Below are 20,077 nucleotides of genomic sequence, written 5' to 3' on the forward strand. Positions count from 1 at the left end.
ATATCAGAAAACAACACAATGACGTCTCTATAACCTTAATTTTGAAAAGTTCATCACTTATTATTGAGTGAAAAGACTTTCTATAAACGGTTGTCTGTAGTAGCTGATGCTGTCTGAGTGAGCATTAATATACTCGGAGTTCACGCACTCATCCTGTGTATGAATATCAGGCGCGCCGAGGTTTGGTTTCATTGTAAATATTTACTGCCCTGTTTAGATGCACTCGTGTTCGTGATGGATGTGATTGCTCATGTTGAATTTGAAGGTAAACTAAAAGTAAGTGCCTCCTCCTCCTCCTCTTGCTGCTGCCGCTCCTCTGCCTTTATTTGCTCCATATGGTGTTTGACATGGTACCCAGGAAGGAAAAAAAAAAACTTGTGTGGGCGGAGGAAAAAGCCTAGTATTTTGTCCGTCCTGAAATTTGATTCAGAAGTTCGGGATCCTGGAAGACAAAAAGCAAACGGAGGGGGAGGGAAGAAAGGCAGACGAGGACGGAGGGTTTTTTTTAAACAGCGAGGAGAGTAAACTCACCCAAATACTCCGCAACCTCTGACTAAAGTAAGTTCATTTATAAGAGTAACGCTTCTTGTTCTGCTGATCTGCACATTTGGGCATTTCGTTTCGCCAAAGTGAGGCAGGTTTGTCTGTGAAATGAAATGAATCGCTTTAATTGCTGCTGGATGCCACAAAATACACGATTCGTGATTTGTGAATGACCTGTCCTTTACGCGTAGCTTTCACGCGTGCGTTTTCCCCTCATTTGATTTATTTATCTATCAATAAATGAGGTGTTTCCTGCAGCTGCTACACTGAGCCCGAGAAGCTTCGTGGAGGAGGCATCGTATAAAGTTTTTGTTTTCAGAGAGTGGCTCAACACTGAGGGGAAAGTTATTTTTCAGCGGGTTTTAAAGCCACATACCCCTCTCCGCCCCCTACGCGCCACATCCAGGCCAGCTCCGATAACCGCCACCGACATTTATTCCTCCAGACCTTCAAGCCCCGTGGCTCCTAATTGATCTCTATACATGGTAAGGTCCTCGCTTGTTTGGAGAAACGTCGCCGTGCGCGCCCGCTCTGCGCCACAGTTGGTTGTGCGCCAAGAAAACCCACAGAAAAATGCTCCAGATTCAATCTGCAGATGTTAATGAAGCCTTTGAAGACAAAGGCGCGTGACTGATGTTATTTTACGCACACCTGGCAGACGCTTTTGTCCAGTAAGTGCATTTTATGTGCTTTAGAGTTCATAAGTGCTGGAAACATTCGTCCGTGTGTATGCATATGTGTAGAAAAACAGTCATAAATGAATATGTATTTATAGATAGTATTTACTGTGTTTGTTGTGCAGTTGTAATACAGGAAAAGGTACAGTGTTACAATAACTGATTAGGATTATTTGCGAGGATTAGTGGAGTTGAAGTAGTCCATGAAGAGCCATTAAGGAGATGTTCCAGTAAGCTGCTTCTGTGCTTTTTTAGACCTTTTTCACTAACTTGAACATCTCTGGTTCAGTTTCACATCATGAGATGGGAACAGGTGAAACGTTGCCCTGTTTCATCCTCCAGAGTTCTCTTAGAAGAAAGCTAAAGTCTGACCTCACAGTAGCAATGTAACACAAGATTTTCCATGAATCCACGAGTTTCTGAATTGAAATCCCATCAGTGTTATAATCCTGTGTTTTTTTGGATTTGAAATATGTGTTTTTAAAATTTGTAGCTTCTAAAACTTTGGTCAAAGCTGCCAGGACAGGAAATACTTTTTACAAGATGCAGAGAACTGATTATCAGTACTGAAGGGACGTGTAGTGACATCCACACTTCAAAATATAACTTTAGAGCTTCCTGATGGTGACACACTGAGCAGTCGGAGCACTTTGCTCTCAAGAAAGATTAGAAACAGGGGGGACGTTATGTGAATACTTCCAGTGCCTTTAAATCTTGTTAATAAACACATTATGTCTCATTTGTTTAATCAGTTTGTGAGGAAATACACATTTAACATTTCTCTCTGTTTCAGTTTTGCTCGGCAGGTCAGCTGTTTGCTGTAGCTTCATGGTTTTGGGCTTCTTATCTCCCAAAGTATCGATTTGCTCCTTTTAGGTGAAAACGGTCAAAGCATATTTATTACACCTCTGCAGTGCTTTCCATTTTACTACATAGATATTTGAGTCATCCTGCTGCGAAATACGAGCCAAAAGGAAGCTTTTAACTAATAATAAGCTCCCTCCAAAGTGTTGAAACCTGCAGATTCACACAGTCTCATGTGTGATACGTTTAAAGGATGCAGGGCAACAGCGCGGTGCACGCCAGCCACCTTCTGGACTTCCCGCTGTAGATCATAAAGCTGGAGTCTGCGATTATTGTGACGTGCTTCGGTGTGCACGAGAGTGTGACGCATTCGTGTGCTGATTTCCTGAGTTTCTCTACTGACAGGGATTCAAACCCGATGAGAAAGTGTTCCCAACAGAAACAGGGGAAGATAAACTTTGACATCCTGTCAGTGATGATTATTGTATAACCATGTGCATAAACCCAGAATTTCCTCTATCCTCCCCCAAAAAAGCCCGCATAAAGTCCCAGTGAAGTTTTTGAGTGTAAGCGTCTCCCTCAGCGCTGACCTTTCCCCTGAGGTCAGGGCTGTTCTGGTCAAGACAAACAGATTCCTGAAGCAGGATATAAATTGGGCCTTACAGGTAGAAGAAAAGGGCAAAGACAACAAAGGCTTGAAAGAAAGCAGATTACTGACGATATTTAAGGGAAAATAAAGATGAATCACTGTGTTTTCTCGGGGATATTTTTTCAGACGTGTGTATTAATCAAGCTTTTCTGACACTTTGGGGAATTAAGGTGATTTTCTCCCTCACTCTTTTCTCTTTCCGCAGTCTGATGTTTTAAACTGATCTTGGCCTGATTTCCACCTGGACCTCTTCCTGCTCCTCTCAGGCTCTGTAACTATGAGCACCTCGGGGCTTCAGGCCACTAACTGGCAGAATGCGAAGGAGCTCGACAGCATGAAGGAATCCATCAGCGATATCATCAACCAGCTCCAGGACATCGACCCGGCCAGGCTCTCCTTCTCCCCCTTCCTGGATCTGGACACTCAGATCTCTTTGGCTCCGGTGTCAGACAGCCCCGAGTCGTCGGTGGAGGAGCTGCACTCGTCCTCCCACTCTGTCTCCGGCTCCCAGTGCTCGCCGGAACCGCCACCAGCGACGGATCAGCCAAGGAGTGAGTTATTGCCACTGCTTTTTACTGTCTCCTCGTCGGAGCTGTAGGATTTGAAGGGAGGCCAGAGCAAATTAGCAAAAGCTAAAGTCGGATTGAGTCCAGGCTGGATCCAAATAGAGTTAGGACAGAGCCTGCAGAGGTAAAAAAGCATTGTTTGTGTTGAATGGAATAAGCTAAGAGCAATTATATCACAAAAACATTAAGAAAAAACAAGTTAAGTCATTTTCCAGAAGAGAAAAAAGAGATAAATCCTTGACTTTAGTCAGATTTTGGAAAAATCAGCTTTTAATTCTGGGTAAAATATCATAAAAACTTGAGTTGTGCTTTAGGAAATGGAGCTTATAATTAGATTTAATATTTGCGTGACAGAACCAAGTCCAAGCTGTGAGGGAAACAGTTAAAGTTGGTGTTGGTGGGTGACTCCCATCTGTAATGTGAAGTGTCCAGATGTTTGTAACCCTTCTCAATAGCTTCTGGTGTTGAGTGGGTGCTGTTTTGTGTCCTTGCAGCAGCGGCGGTCTGGATGTTTTTACGTTTCGGTCCAAACCCTTTTTCTAGAGCTTTAATTTGTGTCTGAGGGCTTCTGTTGGTCTTTGGGCTCAGAAAAAAGTGTTGCCAGGAAGACAGCACTGTCTATTCCATCTGACATGGCAAGAGTTTCTCCTGCCAGTGTACTTCTGACCACACGCCTGATATTTTTTTATTTTTATTTTTTAGACTGCCAAAAGAGAGGACAAAACTTTCTTCCTTTACCCATAAGGATGATTAATGCCCCTCCTTGAGTACCGCCAGTGGGAAGGCTGCCAAATGAAGCATCACTGAAAAAAAACCAATGCCAAATCCTCACTGTTACCCAAGTGTTAAAACTTAAGAGTCACTTTCTCTACTTTAAGTTTACAGATAACTTTGTTCACTTCATGAATGGACTGCACAATTGCACCTTTGATATTAGATCCCAGGCTGCATGTGTCAAACATAATATCTGGTCTCGTTTGTTTGGCAACCCACAAAATCTGTCCTATTTTTGACCTGAGTTGCTCCCGTTCTGTTTCACATAAGGAAGCATCCCTCTGTACAGCCCGTGCTGCTTGTAACTGAACAGGTTGTAGGTTGTCAATGTAAAGTTATTGATGCACCTCTATTACATCATTAACTGTACAAATGTCCATACCAACATAAAAAAAACTGTCATGTTCTTCACAGCCAACAAGGAAGGTAGATTTCAGTACAGGAATGATATGAGTTGCAAAGTGACTTGAACCAGCCCAAAGGAAATCATCAACGTGACATGCAAGCACTCCTGTAATCTCAGATTGTTCATTCTGACAATAATTCAATTCAATTCAATTCAATTTTATTTATATAGCGCCAAATCACAACAAATGTCGCCTCAAGGCGCTTCATAGATACAGAGAAAAGCCCAACAATCATATGACCCCCTATGAGCAAGCACTTTGGCGACAGTGGGAAGGAAAAACTCCCTTTTAACAGGAAGAAACCTCCGGCAGAACCAGGCTCAGGGAGGGGCGGCCATCTGCTGCGACCGGTTGGGGTGAGAGAAGGAAGACAGGATAAAGACATGCTGTGGAAGAGAGACAGAGATTAATAACAGATACGATTCAATACAGAGAGGTCTGTTAACACATAGTGAGTGAGAAAGGTGACTGGAAAGGAAAAACTCAATGCATCATGGGAATCCCCCGGCAGCCTACATCTATTGCAGCATAACTAAGGGAGGATTCAGGGTCACCTGGTCCAGCCCTAACTATATGCTTTAGCAAAAAGGAAGGTTTTAAGCCTAATCTTAAAAGTAGAGATAGTGTCTGTCTCCTGAATCCAAACTGGAAGCTGGTTCCACAGAAGAGGGGCCTGAAAACTGAAGGCTCTCCCTCCCATTCTACTTTTAAATACTCTAGGAACAACAAGTAGGCCTGCAGAGCGGGAGCGAAGTGCTCTAATAGGGTGATATGGTACTACAAGGTCATTAAGATAAGATGGGGCCTGATTATTTAAGACCTTGTATGTGAGGAGCAGGATTTTGAATTCAATTCTGGATTTAACAGGAAGCCAATGAAGGGAAGCCAAAACAGGAGAAATATGCTCTCTCCTTCTAGTCCCTGTCAGTACTCTTGCTGCAGCATTTTGGATTAACTGAAGGCTTTTCAGTGAGTTTTTTGGACATCCTGATAATAATGAATTGCAGTAGTCTAGCCTGGAAGTAATAAATGCATGAACTAGTTTTTCAGCGTCACTCTGAGACAGGATATTTCTAATTTTAGAGATGTTGCGCAAATGGAAGAACGCAGTCTTACATATTTGTTTAATATGTGCGTTGAAGGACATATCCTGGTCAAAAATGACTCCAAGGTTCCTCACAGTGTTACTGGAGGCCAAGGTAATGCCATCCAGAGTAAGAATCTGGTTAGATACCATATTTCTAAGCTTTTCAGCGCCGAGTACAATGACCTCAGTTTTATCTGAGTTAAGAAGCAGAAAGTTAGTGGCCATCCAAGTCTTTATGTCTTTAAGACATTCCTGCAGTTTAACTAATTGGTGTGTGTTATCTGGCTTCATGGACAGATAGAGCTGGGTGTCATCTGCATAGCAGTGAAAATGTATGCTATGTCTTCTAATGATGCTGCCTAGGGGAAGCATGTATAATGTAAACAGAATGGGTCCTAGCACCGAACCCTGTGGAACTCCATAATTAACCTCAGTGTGTGAAGAGGACTCTCCATTTACATGCACAAATTGGAGTCTATTAGATAGATATGATACAAACCACTGCAGTGCAATACCTGTAATACCTACAGCATGTTCTAATCGCTCTAATAGAATATTATGGTCAACAGTATCGAATGCTGCACTAAGGTCAAGAAGGACAAGCACAGAGATGAGTCCACTGTCAGAGGCCATAAGAAGATCATTTGTAACCTTCAATAAAGCTGTTTCTGTGCTGTGATGAACTCTGAAACCTGACTGAAACTCTTCAAATAAACCATTCCTCTGCAGATGATCTGTTAGCTGTTTGACAACTACTCTTTCAAGGATTTTTGATATGAAAGGAAGGTTGGAGATTGGCCTATAATTAGCTAAGACTGCTGGGTCTAGAGATGGCTTTTTGAGTAAAGGTTTAACTGCAGCCACCTTGAAGGCCTGTGGTACATAGCCGATTATTAGAGATAGGTTGATCATATATAAGATCGAAGAATTAATCAATGGCAGGACTTCTTTGAGCAGTTTTGTAGGAATGGGGTCTAAAAGACACGTTGATGGTTTGGAGGAAGTAATTATTGAAGTTAAGTCAGAAAGATCGATTGGAAAAAAAGAGTCTAACTTAACATCAATGAAACTAAGAGTAGCTGTAGATAATATTACATCTGTGGGATGATTATTGGTAATTTTTTCTCTAATGATAAAAATTTTATTTGTGAAGAAGTTCATGAAGTCATCACTAGTTAACGTTAAAGGGATGGTTGGCTCAAAAGAGCTCTGACTTTTTGTCAGCCTGGCTACAGTGCTGAAGGGAAACCTGGGGTTGTTCTTATTTTCTTCAATCAGTGATGAGTAGTAAGCTGTTCTGGCTTTGCGGAGGGCTTTCTTATAAAGCAACAAACTATTTCTCCAGGCTAAATGATGATCCTCTAAATTTGTGACACGCCATTTCCTCTCCAGATTACGAGTCATCTGCTTTAGGGTACGTGTTTGAGAATTATACCACGGGGTCAGGTACTTCTGATTAGAGACCTTAGTTTTCACTGGAGCTACAGTATCCAGAGTCGTACGTAGTGAGGAGGTGAAATTATTAACAAGATAATCGACCTCTGTTGGGGTAGCGTTCAGATAGCTGCTCTGCTCTGTGTTGGTACAGGGCATTGACGATGATAACAGTGGCTGGATTATATTCTTAAACTTAGTTACAGCGCTTTCAGAAAGACATCTACTTTGATAAAGTCCACTCTCCACTGCTGCGTAATCAATTATTGTAAATGTAAATGTTATCAAGAAATGATCAGACAGGAGAGGGTTTTCAGGAAACACTGTTAAATGTTCAGTTTCTATGCCATATGTTAAAACAAGATCTAGAGTGTGATTAAAGTGGTGGGTGGGTTCTTTTACATTTTGAGAGAAACCAATTGAGTCTAACAACAGATTAAATGCCATGTTGAGGCTGTCATTTTTAGCATCTACATGGATGTTAAAATCACCCACAATAATTATTTTATCTGAGCTCAGAACTAAATTAGATATAAAGTCTGAGAAATCAGACAGAAACTCTGTGTAAGGCCCAGGTGGACGATAGATGATAACAAGTAAGACTGGTTTCTGAGTTTCACAGCTGGGGTGGACAATGCTAAGCATCAGGCTTTCAAATGAATTAAAAGTCTGTCTTGGTCTTTCATTAATTAATAGACTGGTGTGAAAAATTGCTGCCACACCACCCCCTCGACCTGTGCTTCGAGATTTCTGGTAGTTAGAATGACTCGGGGGTGTTGATTAATTTAAACTAACATAATCATCCTGCTGCAACCAGGTTTCTGTAAGGCAGAGTAAATCAATTTGTTGATCAATTATTAAGTCATGTACTAACAGAGACTTGGAGGAGAGAGACCTAATATTTAATAATCCACATTTCACTGTTTTACTCTTTGGTTCAGATGTGGATACTGTATTGTTCTTTCTTTGTGATTGTTTAAGTTGTTTGTTGCTGGTTTTTAGTTTGTTTTTTGTCTTTTTGGAAGCAGACACAGTCTCTATGGAGATGGGTTTTTGGGGGGGTAGCAGGAGGAGAGAAGCTGCAGAGAGGCGTGTAAGACTGCAACTCTGCTTCCTGGTCCCAACTCTGGATAGTCATGTTTTGAGGGGTTTAATAAATTTGTCGATATTTCTAGAAATGAGAGCTGCTCCATCCAAAGTGGGATGGATGCCATCTCTCCTAACAAGACCAGGTTTCCTCCAGAAGGTTTGCCAATTATCTATGAAGCCCACATCGTTTCTGGGACACCACTCAGACAGCCAGCAATTTAAGGAGAACATGCGGCTAAACATGTCACTCCTGGTCTGATTGGGGAGGGGACCAGAGAAAACTACAGAGTCCGACATTGTTTTGGCAAAGTTACACACCGATTCAATATTGATTTTAGTGACCTCCGATTGGCGTAACCGGGTGTCATTACTGCCGACGTGAATTATGATTTTATTGAATTTACGTTTACCCTTAGCCAGCAGTTTTAAATTTCCTTCAATGTCGCCTGCTCTGGCCCCTGGAAGACAATTGACTATGGTTGCCGGTGTCTCTAGCTTCACATGTCTGAGAACAGAGTCACCAATTACCAGAGTTTGACCCCCGGCGGGTGTGTCACCGAGTGGGGAAAAACGGTTAGACACATGAACGGGTTGGTGGTGTACCTGGGGCTTCTGTTTAGGACTACGCTTCCTTCTCACCGTTACCCAGCCTTTCCCCAGCTGCTTGGGGTCTGCCGGGGAACAGCTAGCGGGGCCTACGCTATCTTCGGCTGCACCAGCTACAGGGGCCTGGCTAGCTAAGGGTGAGAGCAGGGTGCAAAGCCGTAACAATAGAACACTGCAGGATCAACCTGTGATATTTTACCACCAGTTTTGTGCATAATGTCTTTGACCTTATTGTACCAATAAAGTGAAGCAATTATTTCATTTCAGCTCAAAACATTCAGCTATCAGCATTCACACAGCAATTGCATTCACAGTATTGTTATTCAAATCTTTATTATTATAATATTTTATTATCTATTCTGTACGTTTTTTGCCGTCTATCTCCTTCAACACCGTTCAACTTAGAAAAACCATTCAATCACCGTTAGATTCCTCTTCTTTTGGACATTGCCACTTCTGTTGCACCCTCAGTGCCCCATACCATATTTTTCAGGCCATAAGGCTGACTGTCGATAACGGCCTGTTTTCATACATAAGGCGCATTAAGCGAAACAAAACAGTCAGATAAGTCAAACTTTACTCAACTCATTCTTCTTGCTTTCTCTTTTTCGTACCATTGATTCATTAATCTTGAATTCTCTCGCAGCTGCTCTAACTTTTATCGAATGGGGAAAAAAGTTAGCGTTCATCCTCCAGTTTCACTGTGCTAATCTTATGCTAACTATACATTAAAAAAAATAATTGTTTGATGATCTGAAACGTGTGTGACAAACATACAAAAAAAAATACCACCATTGTCATATAACAGTGACTTTCTTCCGTCATTCTGTTCGCTGACCCCATTGTGGACCACTAAATTTTTTTATAGTGTGTATATATATTACATATGTATGTAATATATATATATATTATTTATTTGTTTTTTGCACTACATTAGACAACATCAAAATAGTGTTGTCAAAAATGACAATAGCATTAGCATTTTTTGTTGTTTGTGTGTTGTAATCTTTATATAAAAAACCCACCTCTTAATCTTTGGTATATGGCGAGGCGCTGTGGACACCCAAGTTTGTGATTGTGTAGAATTTTCAAATCAATACCATAGTTGCATCTGCTGAAAATCTCTGTGAAGCTTAAATCTCAGTGACCTTGACTTCAAGGTCAGAGGCCAACTTTTTTAAAAATCAGAGGTGGTTCACATTTATAACACTGGTATGTCTACTAGGAGGCTGAAGGGTAGCACTATATATTTATAAACAATCAAAAAGAACAATTATTAGGCAATTTATTTATTTCCAATTTGTATTGAATTTATTTCTGTTAACATGGTGGTTTTGGTCTGATTGAAGGACTGATGTGATGGTAAGGTGTCCGCTGCTCCGCTTTGAATATTGGTAGGCTTTTTTTTTTTTTTTAAATTTTCACAAGAATTGCTAGTTCCCCTAGAGTTTTGGCCACCCCAACAATCAGACGATTCCCTATGAGCAAGCATTTAGCAACAGTGGGAAGGAAAAACTCCCTTCTAAAAGGAAGAAACCTTCGACAGAACCAGGCTCAGGAAGGGACAGCCATCTGCCGCGACTGGTTGGAGTGGGGGGAGTGAAAATTAAAAAAAAAAAAAAACAAGCCAAAGTGATCATTATTGGAGCAGCTTAATGAATTTTTCCAGTGCTGTTAATATCCTTTTCCAACCCCAGTTTGTGTTTTTGTCACTTTTGTCCAAGGTGGAGGTATGGTCTTTCAATGTCAATACATGGGAACCTCTTAGAGAGGCCAGGGTTGAAAAAGGGATGCTGGAGAACCTCTGCGGGTGTTATCCGCTGGTGTGCATCTAAGGCCAACATCCCTTTAATTAAGCTGACAAATAAACGTTGGCCATTTTCAGGTCCTCGTCTAAACGCCATTACTTGTTTGAGGTCATCAAGACGCGTAAGTTTTATGTATCGAGTCTCCAAAGACTCATATCCTGTCTCGCACTGAAATTGTTGGTCAGTCTTAAATGTCCAGCGCTGTTGGTTGTAGTTGTCTTCAATGAAAAAGTCTTCAGTGTACACGCCAGAGTCCAGAACATGATCTGGTGGCTGTCCCTGGGTCTCTATGATGAATTTTAAAACATCATATTCTCCATTTCCAGGGTAGAGTGGCACCCCTGTACCAAGTTCCACAGCTACCAGCCCCAAAGACCACATGTCAGCTGCTTCATTATAAGGAAGGCCAAGCATAACCTCGGGTGCACTATAACCAACTGTCCCCACACAATCACTAGGATTCACTGCAGACGCAGGACATGCGAGGCCAAAGTCTATAAGTTTGACTTTGACTGGAGACTCATGGCGGTTAACAACCATGATGTTTCCAGGTTTGAGGTCAGCGTGCACTATTCCCACAGAACCCAGGTGTGACAGGGCATTTGTGAGTTGCTGTAAAATTGGCCTGACTTCGCTTATGGGGAGACCCTGGTTTTTCCGGTCCCGTATGTAGTCCCACAGGCATTGATCGAGGAGTTCAAAGTTTAAGCAAACCCGCTCTCCGTCGTGGAAAAAGCCGTTCCATTTAACTATGTTGGCGGCATCTGGACCCAACCTTCTCAGCTGCTCCAGGATGAAAATTTCCAGTTTTGCCTGTTGCAGAGTATCAGGGGTGTTCCTGTTGACTTTAATAGCCACAGCACGGTTGGTTTTGGTATCACGACATTTGGCTACAATACCAAAGCCCCCTTCTCCGAGGAAAGCCTCTACCTTGTATCGGTTTCCCAAAATGTTCCCTTTAACTATTTCAAGCTCATCTGAGTTGAAGGATGAGCTGGCTGATGTGTGGACGCATACTTGCTGAGAAAATTCAACCGAGTTTTGGAAACTGCAGTTGATTTTCTGTGATCTCTTGCTTTTCAAGTTTGAAGGGTGCTGAAAGACCACAGGGTTTTGTGGTCTTTCAACACTCATGTTAGTGCAAGGGGAACTCTTACGGTTGAAAAAGGGATGCCGGAGAACCTCCGAGGGTGTTATCCGCTGGTTTGCATCCAAGGCCAACATCCCTTTAATTAAGCTGACAAATAAACGTTGGCCATTTTCAGGTCCTCGTTCAAACACCATTACTTGTTCGAGGTCATCAAGACGCACAAGTTTTATGTATCGAGTCTCCAGGGACTCATATCCTGTCTCGCACTGAAATTGTTTTTCAGTCTTAAATGTCCAGCGCTGTTGGTTGTAGTTGTCTTCCATGAAATAGTCTTCAGTGTACACGCCAGAATCCAGAACATGATCTGGTGGCTGTCCCTGGGTCTGTATGATGAATTTTAAAACATCATAATAATTTCTCCCAGGATAGAGTGGCACCCCTGTACCAAGTTCCACAGCTACCAGCCCCAAAGACCACATGTCAGCTGCTTCATTATAAGGAAGGCCAAGCATAACCTCAGGTGCACTATAACCAACCGTCCCCACACGGTCACCAGGCATTACTGCAGACGCAGGACATGCGAGGCCAAAGTCTATAAGTTTGACTTTGATGGGAGACTCATGGCGGTTAACAACCATGATGTTTCTAGATTTGAGGTCAGCGTGCACTATTCCCACAGAACCCAGGTGTGACAGGGCATTTGTGAGTTGATGTAAAATTGGCCTGACTTCGCTTATGGGGAGACCCTGGTTTTTCCGGTCCCGTATGTAGTCCCACAAGCATTGATCAAGGATTTCAAAGTTTAAGCAGACCCGCTCTCCGTCATGGAAAAAGCCGTTCCATTTAACTATGTTGGCGGCATCTGGATCTAACCTTCTCAGCTGCTCCAGGATGAAAATTTCCAGTTTTGCCTGTTGCAGAGTATCAGGGTGGTTCCTGTTGACTTTAATAGCCACAGCTCGGTTGGTTTTGGTATCAAGACATTTGGCTACAATACCAAAGCCCCCTTCTCCGAGGAAAGCCTCTACCTTGTAGCGGTTTCCCAAAATGCTCCCTTCAACTATTTCAAGCTCATTTGAGCTGAAGGATGGGTTAGCTGACATGGTGGAATGTGTCGGCTTGATCGGTGAATTGCTGAGAAATGTGAAATTTTCTCAAAACTTTCCAAAGAGGTTTTGGTTGCTGTCAGGTCTACGTCCGTTAAGCAGTAAAGTGTAACAGCAAGATGATGACATAACAAAGGATCAAAGGCATTCTGTTTTGGTTCAAAGGCATTCTGTTTTGGTTCAAAGGCATTCTATTTTTTTCAGTTGAAACACTGAAAAAAATAGTGTTTCAACAGGGCAGGCTGGCGCCCTGTGGGACGCAGAGGTGATAGGGTAAGGATGCAGAGCATAAGATCCAGGATAAGATTTACTTATCGGTCAGCTCATCAGCGAACAGCCGCAGAATCACAGGTGCAGCTTGGCAGGGGATGGACTCAGGGTGAAGACACAAAATCAACAGTGACAACAGTGTTATTCTTTATTAGTGTGAATGCTAGTAAGCGTGTGTGTGTGTGTTTCAACTGCTGCTGTGTGCACAGTGTTTGCTCTACAGCCATCATTTTACCTTCACGTAGCCATCGTTGTTGTCTTTCCAACAGCATGTCTTTCAAAGCTCAGAGATGTAAACTTTTTAAACTGTGTGGATCCAAGTGGAGGGATAACCCTCTAACTGACCCATAGAAATACATTATATTTTCAGTCAGGAGTTTGTCTCAACAGCAGGAAAGACCCCACTTTTTAAATTGCTCCTGCGGCCAAAGTTTTGACAGCAGGAACATGAAGAACACACTGTTGTATAGAACAGGTCCTCGGGATTGTCACCGTTTGAAAATGATTTTGATGGGAGTTAGGGTCTTGGATTTAGAAGCAGTTGTTCAACAAGTGCACCGAGGCAGATTTGACAGGGTTTTGCCACAGAGTAATAGTGTGTCAGTAGTTAGTCCTGGACAACTAGATCAAGCATTCCGATTGGCCCATGAAATTCGGGCTTCTGTTTGATTGGTGCATTTGTTTTCAGCAGACAGGTGGTTCAGATCTGGGCTTTTGGAGTCAGTTGATGACTTTTAGAATCATCTTTTCTGACTGGATCATTAAAACTTAAAGCATTGATCTTTCTGCAGTGGATTCTCCCACATTTCAGTGATATGGTGAATAAAAGAATATTGTAAAGTCAAAATACACAACGTCGTAGTCTCACTTTATTCCTTACGTCATGTTTTTCCGCTCACCCACAATAACAACAACCCACCGCAGGCAACAGTACTCTCGCGATATAACAGAAAATAACAAGTTAACAATCTCCCTCTTTCTTTTTTAAAAATAAAAGTATAAACACCCCTTTTAAACATTTGTATACATATATATGTAAACAAAACAAAAACACTTTGTCATCATTATAGAACATTCAGGAAACCTTTCAATGTGCTTTGCTTTACTTAAAGCATACTATCACTGCACACAATAAACGAGAGTGCATTTTAATGCAAAGAAAACTTTGTAAACAAAGGATCACAGTATCCAGAGTCCTTCATCTAGTGCAGGGGTGTCAAACTCAAATACACAGTGGGCCAAAATTCAAAACTGGAACAAAGTCGCGGGCTAACGTTAATATTTATTGAAATATATTTATTCCTCCAGATATAAGAATGAATCTTTTCTTATGGATTCAAACACATTTTGCTGAAAAACTGAATATGGAACAAGCAAAGCTTAATACTAAACAATATATATATTAGCTGTATAATACCAGTAGGCCAGCTCTAATAGTAATTTGGTATGGCTTCGCGGGCCAGAGTTTGACACCTATGATCTAGTGCTTTTAGAAGGGTTAAAGGTGAAACTCCTTTTTTTTTTGTCAGATAATCAGCAAGTTGGGATTTGGAATCTGACCAACCAATCTGTCTGATTTTAATGGCTCTTTAATGCTGCTCATTTCCAGCCTCAGTCTCTTCTCTGTAACCTGCGTAGTGGACTTGAGTGCATCAAACAAGGAATGATTGTCAGGCACACAGACACACAGCATTCAGACCAGTGTTACCAGTTTTAAGCTCAGAAAAAAGTGTTGCCAGGAAGACAGCACTGTCTATTCCATCTGACATGGCAAGAGTTTCTCCTGCCAGTGTACTTCTGACCACACGCCTGATATTTTTTTATTTTTATTTTTTAGACTGCCAAAAGAGAGGACAAAACTTTCTTCCTTTACCCATAAGGATGATTAATGCCCCTCCTTGAGTACCGCCAGTGGGAAGGCTGCCAAATGCAGCATCACTGAAAAAAAAACAATGCCAAATCCTCACTGTTACCCAAGTGTTAAAACTTAAGAGTCACTTTCTCTACTTTAAGTTTACAGATAACTTTGTTCACTTCATGAATGGACTGCACAATTGCACCTTTGATATTAGATCCCAGGCTGCATGTGTCAAACATAATATCTGGTCTCGTTTGTTTGGCAACCCACAAAATCTGTCCTATTTTTGACCTGAGTTGCTCCCGTTCTGTTTCACATAAGGAAGCATCCCTCTGTACAGCCCGTGCTGCTTGTAACTGAACAGGTTGTAGGTTGTCAATGTAAAGTTATTGATGCACCTCTATTACATCATTAACTGTACAAATGTCCATACCAACATAAAAAAAACCTGTCATGTTCTTCACGGCCCACAAGGAAGGTAGATTTCAGTACAGGAATGATATGAGTTGCAAAGTGACTTGAACCAGCCCAAAGGAAATCATCAACGTGACATGCAAGCACTCCTGTAATCTCAGATTGTTCATTCTGCCAATAGAACACTGCAGGATCAACCTGTGATATTTTACCACCAGTTTTGTGCATAATGTCTTTGACCTTATTGTACCAATAAAGTGAAGCAATTATTTCATTTCAGCTCAAAACATTCAGCTATCAGCATTCACACAGCAATTGCATTCACAGTATTGTTATTCAAATCTTTATTATTATAATATTTTATTATCTATTCTGTACGTTTTTTGCCGTCTATCTCCTTCAACACCGTTCAACTTAGAAAAACCATTCAATCACCGTTAGATTCCTCTTCTTTTGGACATTGCCACTTCTGTTGCACCCTCAGTGCCCCATACCATATTTTTCAGGCCATAAGGCTGACTGTCGATAACGGCCTGTTTTCATACATAAGGCGCATTAAGCGAAACAAAACAGTCAGATAAGTCAAACTTTACTCAACTCATTCTTCTTGCTTCCTCTTTTTCGTACCATTGATTCATTAATCTTGAATTGTCTCGCAGCTGCTCTAACTTTTATCGAATGGGGAAAAAAAGTTAGCGTTCATCCTCCAGTTTCACTGTGCTAATCTTATGCTAACTATACATTAAAAAAAATAATTGTTTGATGATCTGAAACGTGTGTGACAAACATACAAAAAAAAATACCACCATTGTCATATAACAGTGACTTTCTTCCGTCATTCTGTTCGCTGACCCCATTGTGGACCACTAAATTTTTTTATAGTGTGTATATGTATTACATATGTATGTAATATATATATATTTTATTTATTTGTTTTTTGCACTACATTAGACAACATCAAAATAGCGTTGTCAAAAATGACAATAGCGTTAGCATTTTTTGTTATTTGTGTGTTGTAATCTTTATATAAAAAACCCCACCTCTTAATCTTTGGTATATGGCGAGGCGCTGTGGACACCCAAGTTTGTGATTGTGTAGAATTTTCAAATCAATACCATGGTTGCATCTGCTGAAAATCTCTGTGAAGCTTAAATCTCAGTGACCTTGACTTCAAGGTCAGAGGCCAACTTTTTTGAAAATCAGAGGTGGTTCACATTTATAACACTGGTATGTCTACTAGGAGGCTGAAGGGTAGCACTATATATTTATAAACAATCAAAAAGAACAATTATTAGGCAATTTATTTATTTCCAATTTGTATTGAATTTATTTCTGTTAACATGGTGGTTTTGGTCTGATTGAAGGACTGATGTGATGGTAAGGTGTCCGCTGCTCCGCTTTGAATATTGGTAGGCTTTTTTTTTTTTTAAATTTTCACAAGAATTGCTAGTTCCCCTAGAGTTTTGGCCACCTCAACAATCAGACGATTCCCTATGAGCAAGCATTTAGCAACAGTGGGAAGGAAAAACTCCCTTCTAAAAGGAAGAAACCTTCGACAGAACCAGGCTCAGGAAGGGACAGCCATCTGCCGCGACTGGTTGGAGTGAGGGGAGTGAAAATTAAAAAAAAAACAAAAAAAACAAGCCAAAGTGATCATTATTGGAGCAGCTTAATGAATTTTTCCAGTGCTGTTAATATCCTTTTCCAACCCCAGTTTGTGTTTTTGTCACTTTTGTCCAAGGTGGAGGTATGGTCTTTCAATGTCAATACATGGGAACCTCTTAGAGAGCCCTGGGTTGAAAAAGGGATGCTGGAGAACCTCTGCGGGTGTTATCCGCTGGTGTGCATCCAAGGCCAACATCCCTTTAATTAATCTGACAAATAAACGTTGGCCATTTTCAGGTCCTCGTCTAAACGCCATTACTTGTTCGAGGTCATCAAGACGCGTAAGTTTTATGTATCGAGTCTCCAGGGACTCATATCCTGTCTCGCACTGAAATTGTTGGTCAGTCTTAAATGTCCAGCGCTGTTGGTTGTAGTTGTCTTCAATGAAAAAGTCTTCAGTGTACACACCAGAGTCCAGAACATGATCTGGTGGCTGTCCCTGAGTCTCTATGATGAATTTTAAAACATCATATTCTCCATTTCCAGGGTAGAGTGGCACCCCTGTACCAAGTTCCACAGCTACCAGCCCCAAAGACCACATGTCAGCTGCTTCATTATAAGGAAGGCCAAGCATAACCTCGGGTGCACTATAACCAACTGTCCCCACACAATCACTAGGATTCACTGCAGACGCAGGACATGCAAGGCCAAAGTCTATAAGTTTGACTTTGATGGGAGACTCATGGCGGTTAACAACCATGATGTTTCCAGGTTTGAGGTCAGCGTGCACTATTCCCACAGAACCCAGGTGTGACAGGGCATTTGTGAGTTGCTGTAAAATTGGCCTGACTTCGCTTATGGGGAGACCCTGGTTTTTCCGGTCCCGTATGTAGTCCCACAGGCATTGATCGAGGAGTTCAAAGTTTAAGCAGACCCGCTCTCCGTCATGGAAAAAGCCGTTCCATTTAACTATGTTGGCGGCATCTGGATCTAACCTTCTCAGCTGCTCCAGGATGAAAATTTCCAGTTTTGCCTGTTGCAGAGTATCAGGGTGGTTCCTGTTGACTTTAATAGCCACAGCACAGCTGGTTTTGGTATCACGACATTTGGCTACAATACCAAAGCCCCCTTCTCCGAGGAAAGCCTCTACCTTGTAGCGGTTTCCCAAAATGTTCCCTTCAACTATTTCAAGCTCATCTGAGTTGAAGGATGAGCTGGCTGACGTGTGGACGCATACTTGTTGAGAAAATTCAACCGAGTTTTGGAAACTGCAGTTGATTTTCTGTGATCTCCTGCTTTTCAAGTTTGAAGGGTGCTGAAAGACCACAGGGTTTTGTGGTCTTTCAACACTCATGTTAGTGCAAGGGGAACTCTTACGGTTGAAAAAGGGATGCCGGAGAACCTCCGAGGGTGTTATCCGCTGGTTTGCATCCAAGGCCAACATCCCTTTAATTAAGCTGACAAATAAACGTTGGCCATTTTCAGGTCCTCGTTCAAACACCATTACTTGTTCGAGGTCATCAAGACGCGCAAGTTTTATGTATCGAGTCTCCAGGGACTCATATCCTGTCTCGCACTGAAATTGTTTTTCAGTCTTAAATGTCCAGCGCTGTTGGTTGTAGTTGTCTTCCATGAAATAGTCTTCAGTGTACACGCCAGAGTCCAGAACATGATCTGGTGGCTGTCCCTGGGTCTGTATGATGAATTTTAAAACATCATAATAATTTCTCCCAGGGTAGAGTGGCACCCCTGTACCACGTTCCACAGCTACCAGCCCCAAAGACCACATGTCAGCTGCTTCATTATAAGGAAGGCCAAGCATAACCTCAGGTGCACTATAACCAACCGTCCCCACACGGTCACCAGGCATTACTGCAGACGCAGGACATGCGAGGCCAAAGTCTATAAGTTTGACTTTGATGGGAGACTCATGGCGGTTAACAACCATGATGTTTCTAGATTTGAGGTCAGCGTGCACTATTCCCACAGAACCCAGGTGTGACAGGGCATTTGTGAGTTGATGTAAAATTGGCCTGACTTCGCTTATGGGGAGACCCTGGTTTTTCCGGTCCCGTATGTAGTCCCACAAGCATTGATCAAGGATTTCAAAGTTTAAGCAGACCCGCTCTCCGTCATGGAAAAAGCCATTCCATTTAACTATGTTGGCGGCATCTGGATCTAACCTTCTCAGCTGCTCCAGGATGAAAATTTCCAGTTTTGCCTGTTGCAGAGTATCAGGGTGGTTCCTGTTGACTTTAATAGCCACAGCTCGGTTGGTTTTGGTATCAAGACATTTGGCTACAATACCAAAGCCCCCTTCTCCGAGGAAAGCCTCTACCTTGTAGTGGTTTCCCAAAATGCTCCCTTCAACTATTTCAAGCTCATCTGAGCAGAAGGATGGGTTAGCTGACATGGTGGAATGTGTCGGCTTGATCGGTGAATTGCTGAGAAATGTGAAATTCTCTCAAAACTTTCCAAAAATGTTTTGGTTGCTGTCAGGTCTACGTCCGTTAAGCAGTAAAGTGTAACAGCAAGATGATGACATAACAAAGGATCAAAGGCATTCTGTTTTGGATCAAAGGCATTCTGTTTTGGTTCAAAGGCATTCTATTTTTTTCAGTTGAAACTGAAAAAAAATAGTGTTTCAAAATGGCAGGCTTGGCACCCTGTGGGACGCAGAGGTGATAGGGTAAGGATGCAGAGCATAAGATCCAGGATAACATTTACTCATTGGTCCAGGGCTCGCAAAATTTCAAAATCCCTGGTAGCCATTCGGGCAGGGACTCTTCAGTTTTTGGTAGCCCAAAATAAATTTAAGTAGCCCGAATAAAAAAGAGAGCAATTTTTTGATTGATGTTTTGTTTCCTGCTTTGTTTCCGTTACAATATTGTTATACATTAAAGTATAATATTGTCATACATTAAAGTATAATATTGTAACGGAAACAAAACATTAATCAAATTGTTGAAAAACAAATTACAACGTATAAAAATTACAATTATCAACTCAAATACTTGGTTTTAATTGAACAGACATTTCTTTAAACTTGTAAGAACTGTGTAGAATATGAATCAGTCTGTGTCAGATCCTGAACTTGAAATTTCCACTGAAGTCATGGTTAAGAGGCAAGTGGAACCAAGATCTAGGCCATTTGCTTTCTGAAGTTTGCAAAGACTGCTAAATTGTGCCAGTGGTAGTTCACTCTTTGCAACATAGTACGCAGTTCTAAACAGATTTTTCAGGTTTATTTTTAGTATGTTATTTGCAACTGGTGTTTGTTCTGGGAAAGA

The 20,077-nt window shown here is 41.7% G+C and overlaps 2 protein-coding genes across 2 annotated transcripts in view; one reads left to right on the forward strand and one right to left on the reverse strand.

Annotated features, from left to right (window-relative positions):
• Nucleotides 1–3,116: 3,116 nt before the first annotated feature.
• Nucleotides 3,117–20,077, forward strand: part of LOC146502537 (CTD small phosphatase-like protein 2-A) — a 57,626-nt gene continuing 40,665 nt past the window's right edge. The window contains exon 1 of the mRNA XM_085132254.1: nt 3,117–3,224. The gene's annotated coding sequence lies outside the window, so the exon portion shown is untranslated. The remainder of the gene's footprint in view (nt 3,225–20,077) is intronic.
• Nucleotides 10,000–19,392, reverse strand: LOC146502538 (uncharacterized). The gene is made up of 3 exons (XM_085133272.1): nt 16,913–19,392; nt 14,784–14,848; nt 10,000–12,687 (listed from the first exon to the last, which is right to left on the reverse strand). Exons 1-3 carry the CDS (start codon nt 19,198–19,200, stop codon nt 10,346–10,348), a joined length of 4,695 nt encoding a protein of 1,564 aa, XP_084989398.1. The 5' UTR covers nt 19,201–19,392; the 3' UTR covers nt 10,000–10,345.

The sequence above is a fragment of the Neolamprologus multifasciatus genome, chromosome 15, assembly GCF_963576455.1.
Source record: "Neolamprologus multifasciatus chromosome 15, fNeoMul1.2, whole genome shotgun sequence".
Taxonomy (NCBI): Eukaryota; Metazoa; Chordata; class Actinopteri; order Cichliformes; family Cichlidae; genus Neolamprologus; species Neolamprologus multifasciatus.

What these genes read in the sequence shown, in the direction of transcription:
- LOC146502538 (XM_085133272.1), bottom strand. Translation starts at nt 19,200, where the DNA reads ATGTCAGCTAACCCATCCTTCTGCTCAGATGAGCTTGAAATAGTTGAA. An exon ending in TACCTCCACCTTGGACAAAA is followed by an intron (nt 14,849 to 16,912) that starts GTGACAAAAACA and finishes TTTTTTTTTCAG; the next exon opens with TGATGCTGCATTTGGCAGCC. An exon ending in GGCATTAATCATCCTTATGG is followed by an intron (nt 12,688 to 14,783) that starts GTAAAGGAAGAA and finishes GAAAGTTTTGAG; the next exon opens with AAAATTTCACATTTCTCAGC.